This window comes from Pogoniulus pusillus, chromosome 1 (assembly GCF_015220805.1).
Source record: "Pogoniulus pusillus isolate bPogPus1 chromosome 1, bPogPus1.pri, whole genome shotgun sequence".
Taxonomy (NCBI): Eukaryota; Metazoa; Chordata; class Aves; order Piciformes; family Lybiidae; genus Pogoniulus; species Pogoniulus pusillus.
In genome coordinates, this window is record NC_087264.1 from 22,844,492 (window position 1) to 22,862,869 (window position 18,378).

Consider the following 18,378-nt stretch of genomic DNA (forward strand, 5'->3'; position numbering starts at 1 on the left):
CGGAAACCCACCCCGGTAACTCGCGGGTAATGCTCTCGCCGCTCCCCACCGCCGCCCGACGCCCCGTCCGACCCTCGGTGGGGATGGCGGCAGCCACTCGCTCCGGCCCTCACGCTCGCCCGCGGCCTCGCCCTCCCCCGCAAGGTACGTCCCGGATCGGCAGCCCCCCAAGGACCGTGCTGAGGCGACCCGCGTTACCTGTCGGGGCAGGACGCGGCCGCCCCGGCGGCGCTGGGCTCTACTGCACTGCCCCGGCAACACCGGCTCTCCCCGCCGCCATATCGGGTACCGCCTCAGCTGACCGCGCCGCCGGGCGGGCACGCGGGCCGCCGCCGCCCATTGGCCGGGCTGGGGGGGCAGAGTGTCACTAAACCGCCATCTTTCGTCAGGGCGCCTGACGCCGCCGCCGCCCATTGGCCGGGCTGGGGGGGCAGAGTGTCACTAAACCGCCATCTTTCGTCAGGGCGCCTGACGCCGCCGCCGCCGCCGCCCATTGGCCGGGCTGGGGGGGCAGAGTGTCACTAAACCGCCATCTTTCGTCAGGGCGCCTGACGCCGCCGCCGCCGCCCATTGGCCGGGCTGGGGGGGCAGAGTGTCACTAAACCGCCATCTTTCTTCAGGGCGCCTGACGCTGCACCGGGAAGCGGGCAGCGCCGGGCCCCGCCCACCAAGCGTGCCCCCGGCCGCCTGCGCCCGGGGCTGGACCCTCTCGCGGTTCTGATCGGCCTCTGCCCGGCGCTGCGGACCGGGCGGTGTGAGCGCCAGGCTCGCCGCTGCCCGAGCGGCCGTTGTGTGCCGCTGTGCGGCCGGGCTGTGCCTGCGGGCGGTACGCACACTCGCATGGGCAGTCAAAGAGGGAGAGCTCTAGGTACGTGCGTGTGGGAGTGCTACCCGCCGCTGACAGCTCACCACTACACCACGTCCCATTGCATCTACACTGTGTCTAGTTCTGGGCCCTTCCATTTAAGAAAGATGTTGAGGTGCTGGAAGGTGTCCAGAGAAGGGTGACAAAGCTGGTGAAAGGCCTGGAACACAAACCCTATGAGGAGAGGCTGAGGGAGCTGGGGGTGTGCAGCCTGCAGAAGAGGAGGCTCAGGGCAGGCCTCATTGCTGTCTACAACTACCTGAAGGGAGGCTGTAGCCAGGTGGGGTTGGGCTCTTCTGCCAGGCAACCAGGGACAAAACAAGGGGACACAGCCCCAAGCTGCTCCAGGGCAGGTTCAGGCTGGATGTTAGTGATAAATTCTTCACAGCAAGAGTGATTGGCATTGGAATGGGCTGCCCAGGGAGGTCGCCGTGCCTGGTGGTGTTTAAGAGGAGGCTTGATGAGGCACTTAGTGCCATGGTTTAGTTAATGAGAAGGGTTAGGTGATAGGTTGGAGTCGATCCCAGAGGTCTCTCCCAGCCTGATTCGTTCTGTATTTTAAATACCTCCTCAGAGACTCAACCACTTACCTGGGTAGCCTGCCCCAACGCCTGAGAACCCTTCTGACGAATGAGTTCCTCCTAAACTCCCCCTGGTGCAACTTTCATGTTGTTTCCTCTCATCCTATCACTTGCTACATGGGAGAAGAGACTAAGACCCACCTCATTACAACCTCCTCTGGGGTGGTGGTAGAGTGTGAGACGATCTCCCCTGAGCATCCTTTTCTCCAGACTGAGCAACCACAGCTCCCTCAAAACACTCCTCATAAGGTCTTACTCCCCAGCTCCTTCCCTAGCTTTGCTGCCCTTCTTTGGACATGCTCCAGCATCTCGATGTCTTTCTTGTAGTAAGGAGCCCAAACCTGCACACAGTATTTGAGGGGCAGCCTCACCAATGCTGAGTACAGACTCACTATCACTTTCCCACTCCTCCTGGCCTTACCATTGCTGGTACAGGCTAAGGTGCCTTTGGCTTTCTTGGCCACCTGGGCACACAGGTCAGCTCATATTGAGCTGTCTGTCAGTTGACAACCCAGGTCCTTTTCTGCCAGTCTTCTCCAAGTCTGTAGCATTGCATTGGGGTTGTTGTGATTCAAGTACGGGATCTAGCACTTGGCCTTGTTAGACTTCATACCATTGCCCACGCCCCATCAATCCAGCCTGGCAAGATCTGTAGAGCCTCCCTACTTTCAAGCAGATCAACACTCCTGCCCAGCTTGGTATCATCTGCCAGTTTACTCAATCCCCTCATCCCCTCAATCCCCTCATCCCAATAAATTATAAAGACATTAAACAGAACTGGCCCCAACCCAAAGCGCTGGAGAACACCACCTCTGAGAGACCACCAACTGGATTTATTCACCACAACTTTTTGGGCCTGGCCATCCAGACAGTTTTTTCTTCAAGGAAGTTTTTCATGCCCACCACTGCAGCCTCCCTGTGCTCTCACCCTCACTGTGTTATTTCTGAGCCTCCCCAGTGGGATCAGGTTTGAAGGGCCATGACTCAGCTGCTCAGCTGGGTGGTGACCAGCTAGTGTTTGGCAGAGATAACCCCACACACACACACACATCCTCCCTTTATTTTGTGGGTTTTGTTTGGGGTTTTTTTGTCCTGACACACAAAACAAAACCTTCTCCAGGGACTACTCCAAGAGAGGCAAGTGTGAGAAGCAAGGCGGCGATGACGGAGGAAAGGCGTCCTAAAGTAAGTGACTGAATCCCCAGGGCTCCTGACTGGAGAATATGGGAAGGGAGCTAAGTCTGTGTGCATGTGCTGGGACCCACCAACAAACCAGGCAAGATGCTGCAGGAGTTTGTACTGTTACCCCCTACAGCACCTGGAGTATTTTTCACATGTGTTGTAAACTCAGCGTTGTCAGAGAATGGCACATGGGTAGTCACACCTCTGAGCTCCCTTCAGTCGTGCTGGATGAAGTGTTGGGACCACACAGTTCTGATTCCCTCTGCCTTTCACAATGGTGCTTACTGTGGTGCAGCTCGATGCAAAACATCTCTCAGTATGTGCTTTCAGTTTAGGGCATTAGTTTCCTTCTTGTCTCTTGTGCAGCCAAGGAAGGTGCTTTAGTGTGACGCAGGAGCTGCAGGAGGATGAAGTTAATTTAGCCTAGGAGCTTTCATGCCAGCTGGTCGAGGGAGGTGATTCTCCCCATTATACTCCACTCTGGTGAGATCTCACCTGGAGTGCTGCATCCAGTTCTGGAGCTCCCATTACAAGAAGGATGTGGATGTGCTGGAGCATGTCCAGAGAAGGGCCATGAGGCTAGAGCAGCTCTGCTCTGAGGACAGACTGAAAGAGTTGGGACTGTTCAGTCTGGAGAAGAGGAAGCTCCCAGGTCATCTTCTTGTGGCCTTTCAGTATCTGAAGGGGGCCTCCAAAAAAAGCTGGGGGGGGACTTTTTAGACTCTCAGGTAGTAACAGGGCTAAGGGGAATGGAGCAAAGCTGGAGATGGGTAGGTTCAGACTGGATGTGGGGAGGAAGTTCTTCAGTATGAGAGTGGTGGGACCTTAGAGTAGGTTGCCCAGGGAGGTGCTTGAGGCTCCATGGCTGGAGGTGTTTAAGGGCAGGCTGGCTGAGGCTGTGGGCAGCCTGCTCTAGGGTAGGGTGTCCCTGCCCATGGCAGGGGAATTGGAACTAGATGCCTTGTGGTCTCTTCCAACCCTGAACTGATTCTATGTTTCTATGATTCTATTATCTACTCTCTAATTGCTTTATCCAGTTTAAAGTGTCTCCTTACAATCAGACTCTTTGCCTGAGGAGCTGCTCCCTCACAAGAGACATTTTGGTTTCTACAAAGTTCGAAGCTGAAGTCACCCACTCACTTCTGCAAGGGTCAATGTACATTATTAACAATCAGCAGCAGCCCTGTCATTTTTGAAGGTACTTTTGAATTAACATCTCCCAATATTGGCCTTGTTAGGAGTTAGAAGTTTAGTAATACATCTGTGAAGCGGTAGGGATGGGTGGATGCAAATATCAAGATGAGGAAACAAACAATTTCAGGCCATCTTAGCAGGAAATATAACTGGCATATTGAAATCAGGAAATGGGGTATGGGCAAAACACGTTTCATCTTGGATTTGTGTCTCTGAGAAGCAAGGTAGCATTCAGTAACAACAATCTGGTCATGTTTCTCAGAAGTTTAAATAGGCATGGAACACCCATAGCAGCTTGCACTGGAATGGAGCCCCATTTGCTGTGCAGAGAAGCCCATAGGTTTTCATGCTGATGCAGTGCTTCTCACAGCAAAAATCCTAAACCATCTATTGTGCAGGTCTTCTAGCAGAAAGAGAAAGAAGTCTGAATTTTTACCTTGGATGATAAGGCACTTTTTATCTGAAATGGGGGCTGCTGTGCACTGCCTTGCACTATTATCAGTGCCACACAAATGGTTAATAACGCTTAGTGGTTTATAGCAGCTTCTTTCTAGGTGAATCTGCACAGGGAGCGATTACATGCTGCAGCCTAGCATTCTGGCATTTACATTTTGAAGGTATTTCTGAAATTGAAGTCTCTAAATTCCTCTAAAGTCACAGGATCACAGGATCTTAGGGGTTGGAAGGGACCCAAGGAGGTCATTGTGTCCAACCCCCCTGCCACAGCAGGTTAACACTATCTAACACAGATCACAGAGGAATGCATCCAGATAGGCCTTGAAAGTCTCCAGGGAAGGAGACCTCACAAACTCTCTGGGCAGCCTGTGCCAGTGCTGTGGGACCCTTACACTCAAGAAGTTCTCCCTTGTGTTGAGGCAGAACCTCCTGTGCTGCAACTTACACACATTGCTCCTTGTCCTATCCCAGGGAGCAGCGAGCAGAGCCTGTGCCCCCCATCCTGGCAGCCTTCAGATACTTATAAACGTTTATCAAATCCCCTCTCAGTCTTCTCTTCTCTAGACTAAGCAGCCCCAGGTCTCTCAGCCTCTCTTCATAAGCCGTGACCTCCAGTCCCCTCATCATCCTCATAGCCCTCTACTGGACCCTCTCCAGCAGATCCCTGTCCCTTTTCAACTGGGGAGCCCAAAACTGAACACAGTACTCAAGATGAGGTCTCTCTCCCTTGATCTGCTGGACACACTCTTCCTAATACACCCCAGGATCCCATTGGCCTTCTTGGCCACAAGGGCACATTGCTGTGCCATGGGTAACTTGTTAGCCACCAGCACTCCCAGGTCCCTCTCCACAGGGCTGCTCTCCAGGAGTCACCTCCCAGCCTGTACTGCTGTAATTTTTATTCCTCCCCAGGTGCAGGACTCTGCACTTGTCCTTGTTGAACTTCATCTGGTTCCTGTGTGCCCAACTCTCCAGTGCATCCAAGTCTCTCTGGATGACAGCAGAGCCTGCAGCTGTCTCAGCCAAGCCTCCCAGCTTGGTGTCATCAGCAAACCTGCTGAGCAGACTCTGTCTGTCTGTGCCCTCATCAACATGTTCATTGATGAACATGTTGAACAGGACTGACCCCAGCACTGACTCCTGGGGGACACCACTAGTCACAGCTCTCCAGCTGGACCTGGCACCACTGATCACCAAGTCTCTATCACTTCTCTCCAAGCTCTCTCTGTTATTTTTCCATTTCAACCATTGCCTGTATTGGTTTCTCCACTGACCACTGACGCTATCCGAGAATTACTTGGAGGAAGTAAATGTAGCTCTGATCTTTGGGTGAAGGTTGTAATTCTGGGTTTCTGTGAACTTTACAAAAGAGATCCACCAAGAAGCCATTTTCTGGCTTTGAAAAAGTGGTGGGGACAAATGTGACAGGGATCGGCTGTGAGAACACAGTTGCATTTCTTTCAACATACCATGAAGATGATCAACATGAGTGCACTTGCAGCCCAGAAAGCCAACCAGGCCCTGGGCTGCATCAAGAGAAATGTGGCCAGCAGGGTGAGGGAAGTGATTCTCCCCCTCTACTCCACTCTGCTGAGACCCCACCTGGAGTACTGCATGCAGTTCTGGAGCCCCCATTACAGGAAGGACATGAAAGTGCTGGAACATGTCCAGAGCAGGCCCACAAGGATGCTGAGAGGGCTGCAGCAGCTCTGCTGTGAGCACAGACTGAAAGAGTTGGGGCTGTGCAGTCTGCAGAAGAGGAGGCTCCCAGGTAAGCATCTCGTGGCCTTTCACTATCTGAAGTGCCCTACAAAAAAGCTGGGGAGGGACTTCTCAAGCTATGAGGGAGTGACAGGACGAGGGAGAATGGAGCAAAGCTGGAGGTGGGGAGATTCAGCCTGGAGGTGAGGAGGAATTTGTTGAGCATGAGAGTGGTGAGAGCCTGGAATGGGTTGCCCAGGGAGGTGGTTGAGGCCCCATGGCTGGAGGTGTTTAAGGGCAGGCTGGATGAGGCTGAGGGCAGCCTGCTCTAGGGTAGGGTGTCCCTGGGCATGGCAGGGGGCTTGGAACTGGCTGATCCTTGTGGTGCCTTCCAACCCTGTCTGATTCTATGATTCTATGACTTGTAATGACAGGATGAGGAGAAATGGATTTAAACTGGCAGAGGGGAGATTGAAACTGGATATTAGGACAAAGTTGTTTGCAGTGAGGGTGGTGAGACACTGGCACAGATTGCCCAGGGAGGTTATGGCTGCTCCCTCCCTGGAGGTGTTCAAGGCCAGGTTGGATGAGGCCTCGAGCGACCTATTCTAGGGGGAGGTGTCCTTGCCTGTGGTGGGAAGTTGGAACTGGCTGAGCTTTGAGGTCCCTTTCAACCTAAACCATTCTAAGATTCTATGCAACAGCGAGGCAGCATCTCTACTGGCTTTGTGCTCTAAGGCATAGAACAAAGATTACCTGGCCTGCTGTACAGCCTGCTGGCATCAAGTTGCTGAATTTGAGCTGGCAGAGTAAGTTCACACAGAGTCTTGTGTCATGCTGCTACAAAGCTTTTGAGAGCCAATGCTCTCATGGCCTGAATCAGGAACAGTGTGGCCAGCAGGACAAGGGAGGTTATTGTTCTCCCATACTTGGCAGTGATCAGGCTGCACCTTGAGTGCTGTGTCTGTTTCTGGGCTCCTCAATTCAAGAGAGATGTTGAGGTGCTGGAAGGTGTCCAGAGAAGGGTGACAAAGCTGGTGAGGGGCCTGGAACACAAACCCTATGAGGAGAGGCTGAGGGAGCTGGGATGTGCAGCCTCCAGAAGCTGAAGCTCAGGGAAGACCTCATTGCTGTCTACAACTACTGGAAGGGAGGCTGTAGCCAGGTGGGGTTGGTCTTTTCTGCCAGGCAAGCAGCAACAGAAGAAGGGGACACAGCCTCAAGTTGTGCCAGGGGAGGTCTAGGCTGGATGTTAGGAGGAAGTTGTTGTCAGAGAGAGTGATTGGCATTGGAATGGGCTGCCCAGGGAGGTGGTGGAGTCGCCATCCCTGGAGGTGTTCAAGAAAAGCCTGGCTGGGGCACTTAGTGCCATGGTCTGGTTGATTGGCCAGGGCTGGGTGCTAGGTTGGACTGAATGAGCTTGGAGGTCTCTTCCAACCTAGTTAATTATATGATTCTATGATCAGCTGCAACTAGATTTATTGTGTCATGACCATCTCATCACAGATTTGTCAGCTATCTGAGTCCTGCTACTCGTGAGACATGTGGGTCAGTGCAGCACTTGCAGCACCTGCTCTTGTCCTGGAGACTGGTATCAGTCACTTGAAGTCAGTGGTGACTACTCCCAGAGCAACCTGAGACCTGTGTTGTCGTGCTCTGACAGGGGGTTTGGATTCAATGATCTCTTTTAGTCTCTTCCAACCCCTAACATCCTGTGATCAGAGTTGTGAGTAACAGCTGTTAGGCAGGTGGAGCACTGACAGTGGCCACTTGACTTATTTGCAGCAGTTTTTGTCCTAACTGCCCGCTGGAGCCAGCAGTCCTGCCAGGCAGCCAGTGCCTCATCACCAGTCATTGGGTTATGGTGGCCTTCTTACTCACCTCAGAGACCAGGACTGGTAGAATTTACACCAAAAGTGCAAGAAGTACTTCGGGCCAGAAATACGTTTAAAATTCAATAAAGTTCAGTTGAGAGAGGTGACCAAAGCAGCCGTTAAAGCTGATTTACCCACGGCATGATCTACAGAAGCACATTTTCCCTGTTCCTGCAGGTGGAGCAATATGTTGGTGAAATTAAAGGTGGCCTGAGACCAGCCATGAAACTCACAGTCATAGGAATGGTGCACTCCAACCCCAAGAGGTAGGTGAAAGTGCTGGTGGGGGCTTCACTTCCATCATACATGCTCCTACCTGTCTGCTAAATTCAAGAGATTCCTTGAAGGACTGTGCTCTTTGGAGAAACAAAGTCAGACAGATTCATAACTTATGGCTATACTTCATTTTCCTGCTTACACTTAAAGGGCAAGAGAGGACTCACTGCTCAGCCTTTCTAACTGCTTTCCACTCCTTGCCCTAATCTAACATAGAGTGGGGACATAAATGCCACTCATCCTGTCCCACTCCAAAGAAGAGGTGCAATTCTGAACCTGTGCCTCACTTGTTTGTGGGGAACAGGAATAAACACTGTGTAAAACTCAGTGTTTTAGGCCCAAGGGGGCAAGTTCACTGATGTGTTTAATTTGGATGAAGAGCAGCTATGCTTATCTGTACAATTTTTATTGCATCTACAGTGATCAGTGCTTCCACTGGTGGAGAATTCACTGTAACCTCCTTTAGGACACAAATTAGAATTGGCTCACACATGTTGGTTTGAGTTCATACACAAGAGAGGGAAAGCAGCATCAGAAGACACTAGCAGCCTACTGGAAACTGGAGGAGAAGCAATGATCAGGCTGTTCTCATCCCTTTCATTGATCATAGAATCCTAGAATGTTTGGGGCTGCAAGGGACCTCCAAACCTCATCTGGTCCAGCCCCCCTGCCAGAGCAGGATCACCCAGAGTAGATCACACTGGAACACATCCAAGCAGTTCTTGAATATCTCCAGAGAGGGAGACTCCACAACCCCCCTGGGCAGCCTGTTCCAGTACTCTGTCACCCTCACACTGTAAAAATTCCTCCTCAGATTCACATGGAACCTCCTATGCCTCAGCTTCTACCCACTGCCCCTTTTCCTGTCACTGGGCATCACCCAGCAAAGCCTGGCTCCAGCTTCCTGGCACTCACCCCTTACATATTTCTAAGCATGAATGAGATCACCCCTTAGTCTCCTCTTCTCCCAGCAGCACAGCCCCAGCTCCCTCACCCTCAGGCTCTCCTCATAAGTAAAATGTTCAACTTCTTTAATCAATGTTTTGTGGCTCTGGGCTGGACTCTCTCCAGCAGCTCTCTGTCCTTCTTGAGCTGGGGGGCCCAGAACTGGACACAGCTTCTAAGCCTGTAGAAGTCCCACATTTCAGTCTGACGTCTGACAAGAAATTGCTGTCTGTCTCTAGTGTCTTGGGCATCTGCCACATTCACCATGTTCTTTCACATGTCTGAAAGTCCTAGTCATCTAACTAGTGTTTTTTTTCAGCTTTTCAGTGACTCTGCTCTGTGATCCAGTGGATGCAAACAAAGATGTTGGGCTGCTGTTTACAGTGAACTTCAGTGACAAATCCATCACCCGAAATGCTCGAATTGCTGGGAAGTGGGGAAGAGAAGAGAAGGTTATCCCCTACTTCCCGTTCACAGCAGGAGACACATTCAAGGTAATTTTTAAGGTACTGTGACTAGGGTGGAGAAAAAAAGAGGGGAAAGGCTGAAGGCTACGCCCACAGAGAGCTAACTATTCACATTGCCAGGTTAGTCCAGCATGGCACAGAGAGCAACAGTTCAGACTCTGGAGAGGTCTGTTTTGTTTGCTAGTCTGAGTCGAAGAGCTCACTTTTAAAGTATCATCTCAGGACAGGTTATTTATTAAGGGCACTTCAGAATAAATAGACTTTGTGCTTCACTACCCCCATCATATGGGGTTCTAAGTCTGCACTCATGAAATCACCTCTGCTGATCTCTAACACTCTCCCTGTCTTTTTCCACTGCAGATGGAACTCTTATGTGAACACCAGCAAATACGGGTCCTGCTTGATGGACGGCAGCTCTGTGACTTCACTCACCGCATTCAGCCTCTCAACTTAGTGAAAGCTTTGCAGATCACAGGGGACATCAAGCTTACCAAAGTGGCTTGAAGAACAAAGGGAACCACAATATCACCAGAGGACAGAGGCAAATGTATTTTCTCCTATCTGAGAAACATTTTGTCTTTGTTCCTTGGCTGATTCTAGAGAGTGGGAACTGTGTCTTTTTCATTTACTGGTGTGTTTTGAAACATACACTTCTTTCTGGTTTTCAGTTGCTTTCAGCAATTGGACAGCTATGGCTGGCCCAGGTAAATCAGACTGCCTTTGCTGAAATACTTTCTCAGCCCCCAAAGTGCAAGATTTCTGATGCTATGATCCCCTAACCCTCACACATGCCAGCTCATTTGAGCTCAGCATTCTGCAATGGGATGGCTATCACTCTTACAACAAGAACTAGGCAGGATGCAGGTGGTGGGACTGAGGAAAGAGAAGCACATTTCCTTATAAGTGAGAATAAGGGAGTCTGGCAGGCCCCAGCAAAGCTCATGTTATCAAAAAGGAATTGCTTTTCCTGGCAGCTTGGCTCGGTCAGCACAAAGTTATCCACACTTCTCAGCAATAAACCCAGCAATAAATACCCTAGCAGCATTCCTGTCTGTTGTGGGCAGCATTCTTGTGAATTCAAAGGTCTCAACAGTTGTGGCTTTCACAGCCTTCTCTGGATCAGCCCTAGCAAATGGTATCTGTGGCTGAAACCACAGTGCCCATTTTTGTATCTACTTCAGACTGCATCTTTGCTGACAAAGTTCTTTACCAGCTCTTAAATATTTGAATGCCTGTGAGTGTTGTGCTGTCATTTCATTGGTGTAGATTTAGACAGAGGTCCTAAATACATGGCTATTCTAATACATATCCATGCATGTATCATAGCTGCTGCCTTTGGCTCTGTTCTGATTGGTTGGTTATAACACAGGATGAAAGAGAATGTCTAGATGAAGATGCTTTGCTTACAGTACATCACTTGCAGAACAAAACATCTGTGAAGAGGTGTTTCTGTGAATAGAGGCTGTCAAATTCCTCTCTGACTTCAGTGAAAGTATGTAGCATGCTGTGGTGAGAGGGATTTTGGAGGATCTGCAGAGTCTGGCTGTCCTTAGATTGGAAAAGACCTTCAAGATCCTTGAGTACAATAATTAGTTTCACACTGACAAGTCCGTGACCAAACCAAAGCCCTCAGCACATCTAATCTCTATGAATCACTATGGTTGGAGAGGACCACCAGGATCAGCCAGTCCAACCTTCATCCCAGCAGCCTTCAGCACCAGACCATAGCCTCAAGCACCACATCCACTCTCCTTTTAAACATCTCCAGGGATGGCGACTCCACCACCTCCCTGGGCAGCCTGTGCCAGTGCCTGACCACTGCAAGAAAGGCAGTCTCAGACACCAGGGTCATCTTTCGTGGCTTCAATTCAGTCAGTGTTAACTAACTAAATTTATCAGTCCTTTATAAAGGGAAAAGGAACAAGGCATTTCTGCTTTAGGATAAAGCACAAGCTGGATCTGTCAGATAGAGGAAATAATTCTTTCCTTCCATCTTGGAATATTACATTTCAGTCTTTCCTTGTAAAGCCCTGTTTGTCTATATCTATCTGCTGCCTGTTGTTCCATCTTTGGATGGTAAGCTCTTGGTAGAGAATCATTCTGAGTCTACATGACACTGAGGCACCTAGGATGTAGGTGTGCCAGGAATTGTTAGGTGCTATGGCAGCACAAGTAACAAAAAACAGAATATCTAATGGCAAAAAAAAAAACATTAAAAAATGAAACAAACCCTACCAACCAAACAAAAAAACCCCAAGCCAACCAGCCAAAAAATAACACCAACCCAACCCCAATAAAAAAAAACCCAAACCAATCCTCCCAGACAATGAGAGCAGGAATCTTGGTCACAAATGTGATTTGTCATTTAGCATGGGGTCCACCTTACTCATGTCAGTGGTTTGATTGCCTCAATCCATTGTGCTCGCTCCTCCTTGGAGCTAGCCTGGATATAGTAATGAATGTCCTTTTTGGTAATGATTTTGAAGAGGTTGCCTTGCACGTTGCCTTTCACTCCTGCAGAGAGAATTAAAACATCAGGATCAGGAAATGCTTTGTGGTCAATACAAAGCTTCATAGGGAAGAATTTTAATGTAGTGAATTAGGGTATCAGTCCTTTCCTAGATAAGGCATCTAAAGCTCTTGTGGGTTTCATTTTCCTTCTGCAGTATAGCACCACTCAGACCATTCATGAATAAGACATATAAAGATCTTGTGGGTTTGATCTTTTCTTCTGCAATATATCACAGGATCATAGGATTTTAGGGGTTGGAAGAGACCCAAGGAGCTCATTGAGTCCAACCCCCCTGCCAGAGCAGGACCACACAGTCTAGCACAGATCACAGAGTAACAGGCCTTGAAAGTCTCCAGATAAGGAGACTCCACAACCTCTCTGGGGAGCCTGTGCCAGTGCTCTGTGGATATATAGTAGAGAAGCCTTCACATAGACCACATGAACTACTGTGTGCCGTGCATCAGGTGTAAAATACCTGCTGTTTAGATGGAGACTCTCACTTAAGGTACACGGTGGAGGGATGAACTCCTACCATGTCGTGCAGTAGATAACATGATTACAGGATATTAGACATTGGAAGGTACCCAAGGAGATCATTGAGTCCAACCTTACTGCATTCACTTTTGAAGCCCCCATTACAAGAGGGCTATGGAGATGCTGGAGCGTGTCCAGAGCAGGGCCAGGAGGATGCTGAGAGGGCTGCACGTCTGCATACAGACACAGCCGCGCACACAACTCCACACTCAGAAGATTTTGCATGGCATAAATAATTACTTATGAAAGTTTAGAGGCTTGTGCTTACCTGCTGGGACTCCGTTGTCCTCCAGAGCTGAGACAAGGCAGCCCCGAAGAGAAAATCCACCTACTGGCCTGTTTTCTTCCTGACAAGGAAAAGGAAATGAGGATTGTCTGGAAAATGTCGTCACGAGAATAATTTCCCAGAGCAGATCAATTGTTTTTACTAAGGTAGAGATGTAATGCTAGGCTTGCCAGATAGAAAACACCCATGCCACAAGAGAAGTCAACTAGGACACCGAGTTAAATGCATTGCTGTTTTCTTCTGCTCTCAGATGTTTCTCTGCTGTAGCTGGGAAGGGCGAAGACCAATTAAAAGCACCCAGGTAGGCTAACGATCACAGACTTACAGAACCACAGAAGTTCTTAGATTGGCAAAGCCCTTCAAGCTCATCCAGTCCAATCATCAGTCTCACACTGACAACTCCTTGACCAAACCAAAGTCCTCTGCACAACATCTCATCACTGTGAATCGCTATGGTTGGAAAGGAGCACCAGCATCAGCCAGTCCAACCTTCATCCCAGCAGCCTTCAGCACCAGACCATAGCCTCAAGCACCACAGCCACTCTCCCCTTAAACACCTCCAGGGATGGTGACTCCCCCACTTCCCTGGGCAGCCTGTGCCAGTGCCTGATCATCTGCTCAGGAAAGAACTTCCTCCCATCAGCCAACCTAAACCATCCCTGATGCAACTTGAGGCCATTTCCTCTTGTCCTATCATTAGTAATTGGGGAGAAGAAACCAGCTCCAGCCTCTCTACAACCTCATTTTAGGTAGCTGTAGAGGCCAATAAGGTCCCCTCTCAGCCTTCTCTTCTCCACTCTAAACACCCCAGCTCCCTCAGCTGCTCCTCACAGCTCATGTTTGCCAGACTTCTCCCCAGCCTTGTCACCCTTCTCTGCACCTGCTCCAGCACCTCAATGTCTCTCCTGTACTGGGAGTGACACATTATTTCAGGTGTGGGCTCCCGAGTGCTGAGTACAGGGGCATGAGCACCTCCCTACTGCTGGTCACACCATTGCTGATCCAGGCCAGGATGCTGTTGGCCTTCTTGGCCACCTGGGCACACTGCTGGCTCATGTTCAGCCAGCTGGCCACCAGCACTCCCAGGTGCTAGTTTGAGCCTAGCTGGGATATTTTGGTGATAGGAATTAGATGCTAGGCTGTGAAAAGGAACCAGTGGTGATGTCTGCTGCACTCATAGGCTTGCTGAGATGGATAAGAACAAGAACACAAACATAGGTAACAGAGTTTGGTCTCTGTCTTTGGGGCTGCACTTTTCTCTTTCTCTAACCTGTTGTCTGTGTGACTAATCCTCCTGCTTCCTAACCCCCCTGGCTGATTCTCCAAACTCACCTTGAGCATAAGGCAAAGTCTGGGGTAAAGTAGAGGGATGGGGAGAAGGTGGAAGGGTTGTTGAGAGCCCCTCCTGGGGACTCAGGTTTCTGGCAGGGCTGTTGTGTTTCTCTATTACTTTTTACCTTGTCTATTTCTGTCTCTAGCTGTATAGATTGTAAACACCTGCTTGGATCTTGTGCTAAGCTGTAAATATAAAGCTTCAGTCTTCAATTTCCAGCAGCTGAGTCTAGTCTGGGTGATTTTCTTAAGTGTGGGGGGATATGGAACACCCAAACCATCACAAAGATCCCCCAAGGAGAAAATCCAGGGTAAGGGGACTAGAGAATAAGACCTCTCAGGAAACAGACAGAAGAACCCAGAAGGAGATTTGAGTGAGAGAAACATTTACAGGACAATTATATTTTCATTCTAATGTTTAGGACTGTAAGAGAATTCTTAGGGTAGTAACTCCCCACTCACCTTAGTGGGGTCGTAGTAGTGCAAAAAAGCAGGATCAGCTCTCAAAACAAATCTCCTCACTTTCCAGTTTTTCCTCTTGTGCCCCTGAAAAACAGAAGAGTTAAAGTTACCACCAGCAAATGCCTCCTGAAATGGCCATTGCCCTGTATGCTGTAGGAAAAGCATCAACAGGCACTGAAAAAAAAGGGGTTTGGAAAAAAGTGGGATTTGGGGCCAACAGAGAACAATCTTCTCTGACATCTTAGTGACTCTCAGGATTTTGTGCTTAGCATCCTTCTTTATACATTGATAACTCCTGCCTCTCTCCCTTACCTCTGCTGAGAACCAAGAAAGCAAAGAGATAGGATCAAAGGAATCTATCCCTGATACCTGCTCTTAATTTCAGACTGAATATGGCTCTTGGATTGCAAACTCAGGCAATGCATGCTCTAAGGGGGCTGTGTCAGGTCCTTCTGCATCTCTTTCCTCTTTCTCCCTCATCCTCCTCAGCTGCTGACAGATGAGCCTTGGGGCTGGCCAAGGACGGAGGCCACTGCAGGTTGCCCCTGACTGCTGTTGCCCATGGGGAGAGTCTCCTGGGCAGCTTTCATTTCCTGGGGTGATGGGTGGCTGTGCTGCCCCTACAGGGCTGACAGGCTGGATGGGTGGGCAGAGGCCAGTGGGCCAAGTGCAGGGTCCTACACTTTGGCCACAACAACCCCAAGCAGCACTACAGGCTGGGGACAGAGTGGCTGAGAACAGCCAGGCAGAGAGGGACCTGGGGGTGCTGGTAGGTAGTAGCTGAAGATGAGGCAGCAGTGTGCCCAGGTGGGCAGGAGAGCCAATGGCATCCTGGCCTGTATCAGGAGCAGTGTGGCCAGCAGGACAAGGGAGGTTCTTCTGCCCCTGTGCTCAGCACTGCTCAGGCCACTCCTTGAGTGCTGTGTCCAGTTCTGGGCTCCTCAATTAAAGAGAGATATTGAGGTGCTGGAAGGTGTCCAGAGAAGGGCAGCAAGGCTGGGGAGGGGCCTGGAACACAAATCCTATGAGGAGAGGCTGAGGGAGCTGGGGGTGTGCAGCCTGCAGAAGGCTCAGGGCAGACCTCATTGCTGTCTACAACTCCCTGAAGGGAGGTTGTAGCCAGGCGGGGTTGGGCTCTGCTGCCAGGCAAGCAGCAACAGAACAAGGGGACACAGTCTCAAGCTGTGCCAGGGGAGGTCTAGGCTGGATGTTAGGAGGCAGAGAGAGTGATTGGCATTGGAATGGGCTGCCCAGGGAGGTGGTGGAGTCTCTGTGCCTGGAAGTGTTCAAGCAAAGCCTGGCTGGGGCACTTAGTGCCATGGTCTGTTTGATTGTCTAGGGCTGGGTGCTAGGCTGGAGTGGATGAGCTTGGAGGTCTCTTCCAATCTGGGTGATTCTATGATTCTACAGAACATCCTCTAAGTCCTGCCTGTGCAGCAGTCTGCTGCTCACTTCTTTCTAACTCCACCACATGATGTCTGGCAGTAGTACTGGCAGAGAAGTTAGCTCTGCTGGCCGTGATTCCCCAGCCCTGCTCCTGTAAATCACTTTTGTTCTCTGGGAAGCTCAAAGAGCTGCCATTTTCCTTGTCTCCCAGGGCAGGTTCAAAGACTTTATTTACCTGTTTCATCAGGAATCCTTGCTTCACAATTGTGCCACTTAGCTCTGAGATGTTAAACTGGAGCTCTTGCTTGGAAACGGTGTTTTTCTTACTGCTCTCAGCCTGCAAATAAGGAAATAAGGGCTGCAGCAAGAGCAGTGTGGGCAGCAGGGCAAGGGAGGGGATTCTGCCCCTTTACTCTGCTCTCCTCAGACCACACCTGGAGTCCTGTGTGCAGTTCTGGAGCCCCCAACACAAGAAGGACATGGAACTGTTTAAGTCAGTCCAGAGGAGACCACCAAGATGCTCAGAGGGCTGCAGCAGCTCTGCTCTGAGGACAGGCTATGAGAGAGTTGGGGTGCTGCAGCCTAGAAGAGAAAAGGCTTGGAGGAGATCTTGGAGTAGCCTTTAGTATCTGAAGGAGGCTACAGGAGGGCTGGAGAGGGACTACTGACAAGGTCTTGCAATGACAGGATGAGGAGAAATGGGTTTAAAGTGTCAGAGGGGAGACTGAAACTGGATGTTAGGAAGAAGTTGCTTACAGTGAGGGTGGTGAGACACTGGCACAGGTTGCCCAGGGAGGTTATGGCTGTTCCCTCCCTGGAGGTGTTCAAGGCCAGGTTGGATGCATGCTGTTCTAGTTCTGTGCTCCACAACTTCCCTGGAGGTGTCCAAGGCCAGGTTGGATGAAGCCTTGAGTGACCTCTTCTAGTAGGAGGTGTCCTTGCCTCTGGCAGAGGGTTGGAACTGGCTGAGCCTTGAGGTCCCTTCCAACCTAAACCATTCTATGATTAAAAACTGGTTCCACTTTTCTTTTCAATCTAAGCACACTTTGGGCTTCTGCATCCTGTTTCCCTGGAGTTAAATTCTACTCCTGAATACATTCTGTTCTCTAACCCTGCCGCTGGAGATTTGCAAGCAACACAACTGCCACCCAAACGGTGTCCTTGAGCTCCAGCATAACCACAGCATGGCCTCAGTTAAATGCAGGCATGTTGGAGAATTCTTGTTAGCAGAGCACATAGAATTGATAAACATGAGCAACCCGTGCTGGAAAGATCTTGAATCCATCCTGGGAACTAGACATCAGACACAGGGAGCTTCCCCCCACATGCAGCTGCAGGGGGTGGAGTGCAGCTGCAGGTGGGCAGAGTTTAGCCAGCCCCAGAGGCTGACCCTTAGAATGATGATCTGGACGAGGGAATTGAGTCCAGCATCAGTAAGTTTGCAGATGACACCAAGCTAGGAGCAGGTGTTGATCTGTTGGAAGGTAGGAGAGCCCTGCAGAGGGACCTGGACAGGCTGGATGGGTGGGCAGAGGCCAATGGGATGAGATTTAACAAGGCCAAGTGTAGGGTTCTACACTTTGGCCACAACAACCCCAAGCAGCGCTACAGCCTGGGGACAGAGTGGCTGAGAGCAGCCAGGAGGAAAGGGACCTGGGGGTACTGATAGATAGTAGGCTGAAGATGAGCCAGCAGTGTGCCCAGGTGGCCAAGAGAGCCAATGGCATCCTGGCCTGCATCAGGAACAGTGTGGCCAGTAGGACAAGGGAGGTTATTCTTCCCCTGTACTCAGCACTGGTCAGGCCACACCTTGAGTCCTGTGTCCAGTTCTGGGCCCCTCAATTCAAGAAAGATGTTGAGGTGCTGGAACATGTCCAGAGAAGGGCAACAAAGCTGGTGAGGGGCCTGGAACACAAATCCTATGAGGAGAGGTTGAGGGAGCTGGGCCTGTTTAGCCTGGAGAGGAGGAGGCTCAGGGGTGATCTTGTTGCTGTCTACAACTACCTGAAGGGGCATTGTAGCCAGGTGGGGGTTGGCCTCTTCTCCCAGGCAACCAGCAATAGAACAAGGGGACACAGTCTCAAGTTGTGCCAGGGTAGGTATAGGCTGGATGTCAGGAGGAAGTTCTTCACAGAGAGAGTGATTTCCCATTGGAATGGGCTGCCCAGGGAGGTGGTGGAGGCACCGTCCCTGGGGGTCTTCAAGAAAAGACTGGATGAGGCACTCAGTGCCATGGTCTAGTTGATTGGCTAGGGCTGGGTGCTAGGTTGGACTGGATGATCTTGGAGGTCTCTTCCAACCTGGTTGATTCTATGATTCTATGAT

General features: G+C 50.5%; 3 protein-coding genes across 3 annotated transcripts in view; 1 reads left to right on the forward strand and 2 right to left on the reverse strand.

The window, feature by feature from the left end:
- The window catches only part of ZFYVE26 (zinc finger FYVE-type containing 26), a 74,687-nt gene extending 74,411 nt beyond the window's left edge, over positions 1 to 276 (reverse strand). The window contains exon 1 of the mRNA XM_064143956.1: positions 199 to 276. The gene's annotated coding sequence lies outside the window, so the exon portion shown is untranslated. The remainder of the gene's footprint in view (positions 1 to 198) is intronic.
- LOC135175636 (galectin-related protein A-like) lies at positions 1 to 10,866 on the forward strand. Its single transcript, XM_064143976.1, has 5 exons — positions 1 to 144; positions 2,567 to 2,631; positions 8,031 to 8,119; positions 9,394 to 9,568; positions 9,902 to 10,866. Exons 1-5 carry the CDS (start codon positions 30 to 32, stop codon positions 10,043 to 10,045), a joined length of 588 nt encoding a protein of 195 aa, XP_064000046.1. The 5' UTR covers positions 1 to 29; the 3' UTR covers positions 10,046 to 10,866.
- PLEK2 (pleckstrin 2) overlaps positions 2,260 to 18,378 on the reverse strand; it is a 27,928-nt gene continuing 11,809 nt past the window's right edge. The window contains exons 9-13 of the mRNA XM_064143964.1: positions 16,289 to 16,390; positions 14,668 to 14,751; positions 12,856 to 12,934; positions 11,928 to 12,055; positions 2,260 to 3,025 (exon numbers count right to left, since the gene is read on the reverse strand). Coding sequence (XP_064000034.1) covers positions 11,928 to 12,055; positions 12,856 to 12,934; positions 14,668 to 14,751; positions 16,289 to 16,390 — 393 coding nt within the window. The 3' untranslated portion in view covers positions 2,260 to 3,025. The remainder of the gene's footprint in view (positions 3,026 to 11,927; positions 12,056 to 12,855; positions 12,935 to 14,667; positions 14,752 to 16,288; positions 16,391 to 18,378) is intronic.

What these genes read in the sequence shown, in the direction of transcription:
- LOC135175636 (XM_064143976.1), top strand. Translation starts at nt 30, where the DNA reads ATGCTCTCGCCGCTCCCCACCGCCGCCCGACGCCCCGTCCGACCCTCG. An exon ending in CGGAGGAAAGGCGTCCTAAA is followed by an intron (nt 2,632 to 8,030) that starts GTAAGTGACTGA and finishes CTGTTCCTGCAG; the next exon opens with GTGGAGCAATATGTTGGTGA. An exon ending in GTGCACTCCAACCCCAAGAG is followed by an intron (nt 8,120 to 9,393) that starts GTAGGTGAAAGT and finishes GTTTTTTTTCAG; the next exon opens with CTTTTCAGTGACTCTGCTCT.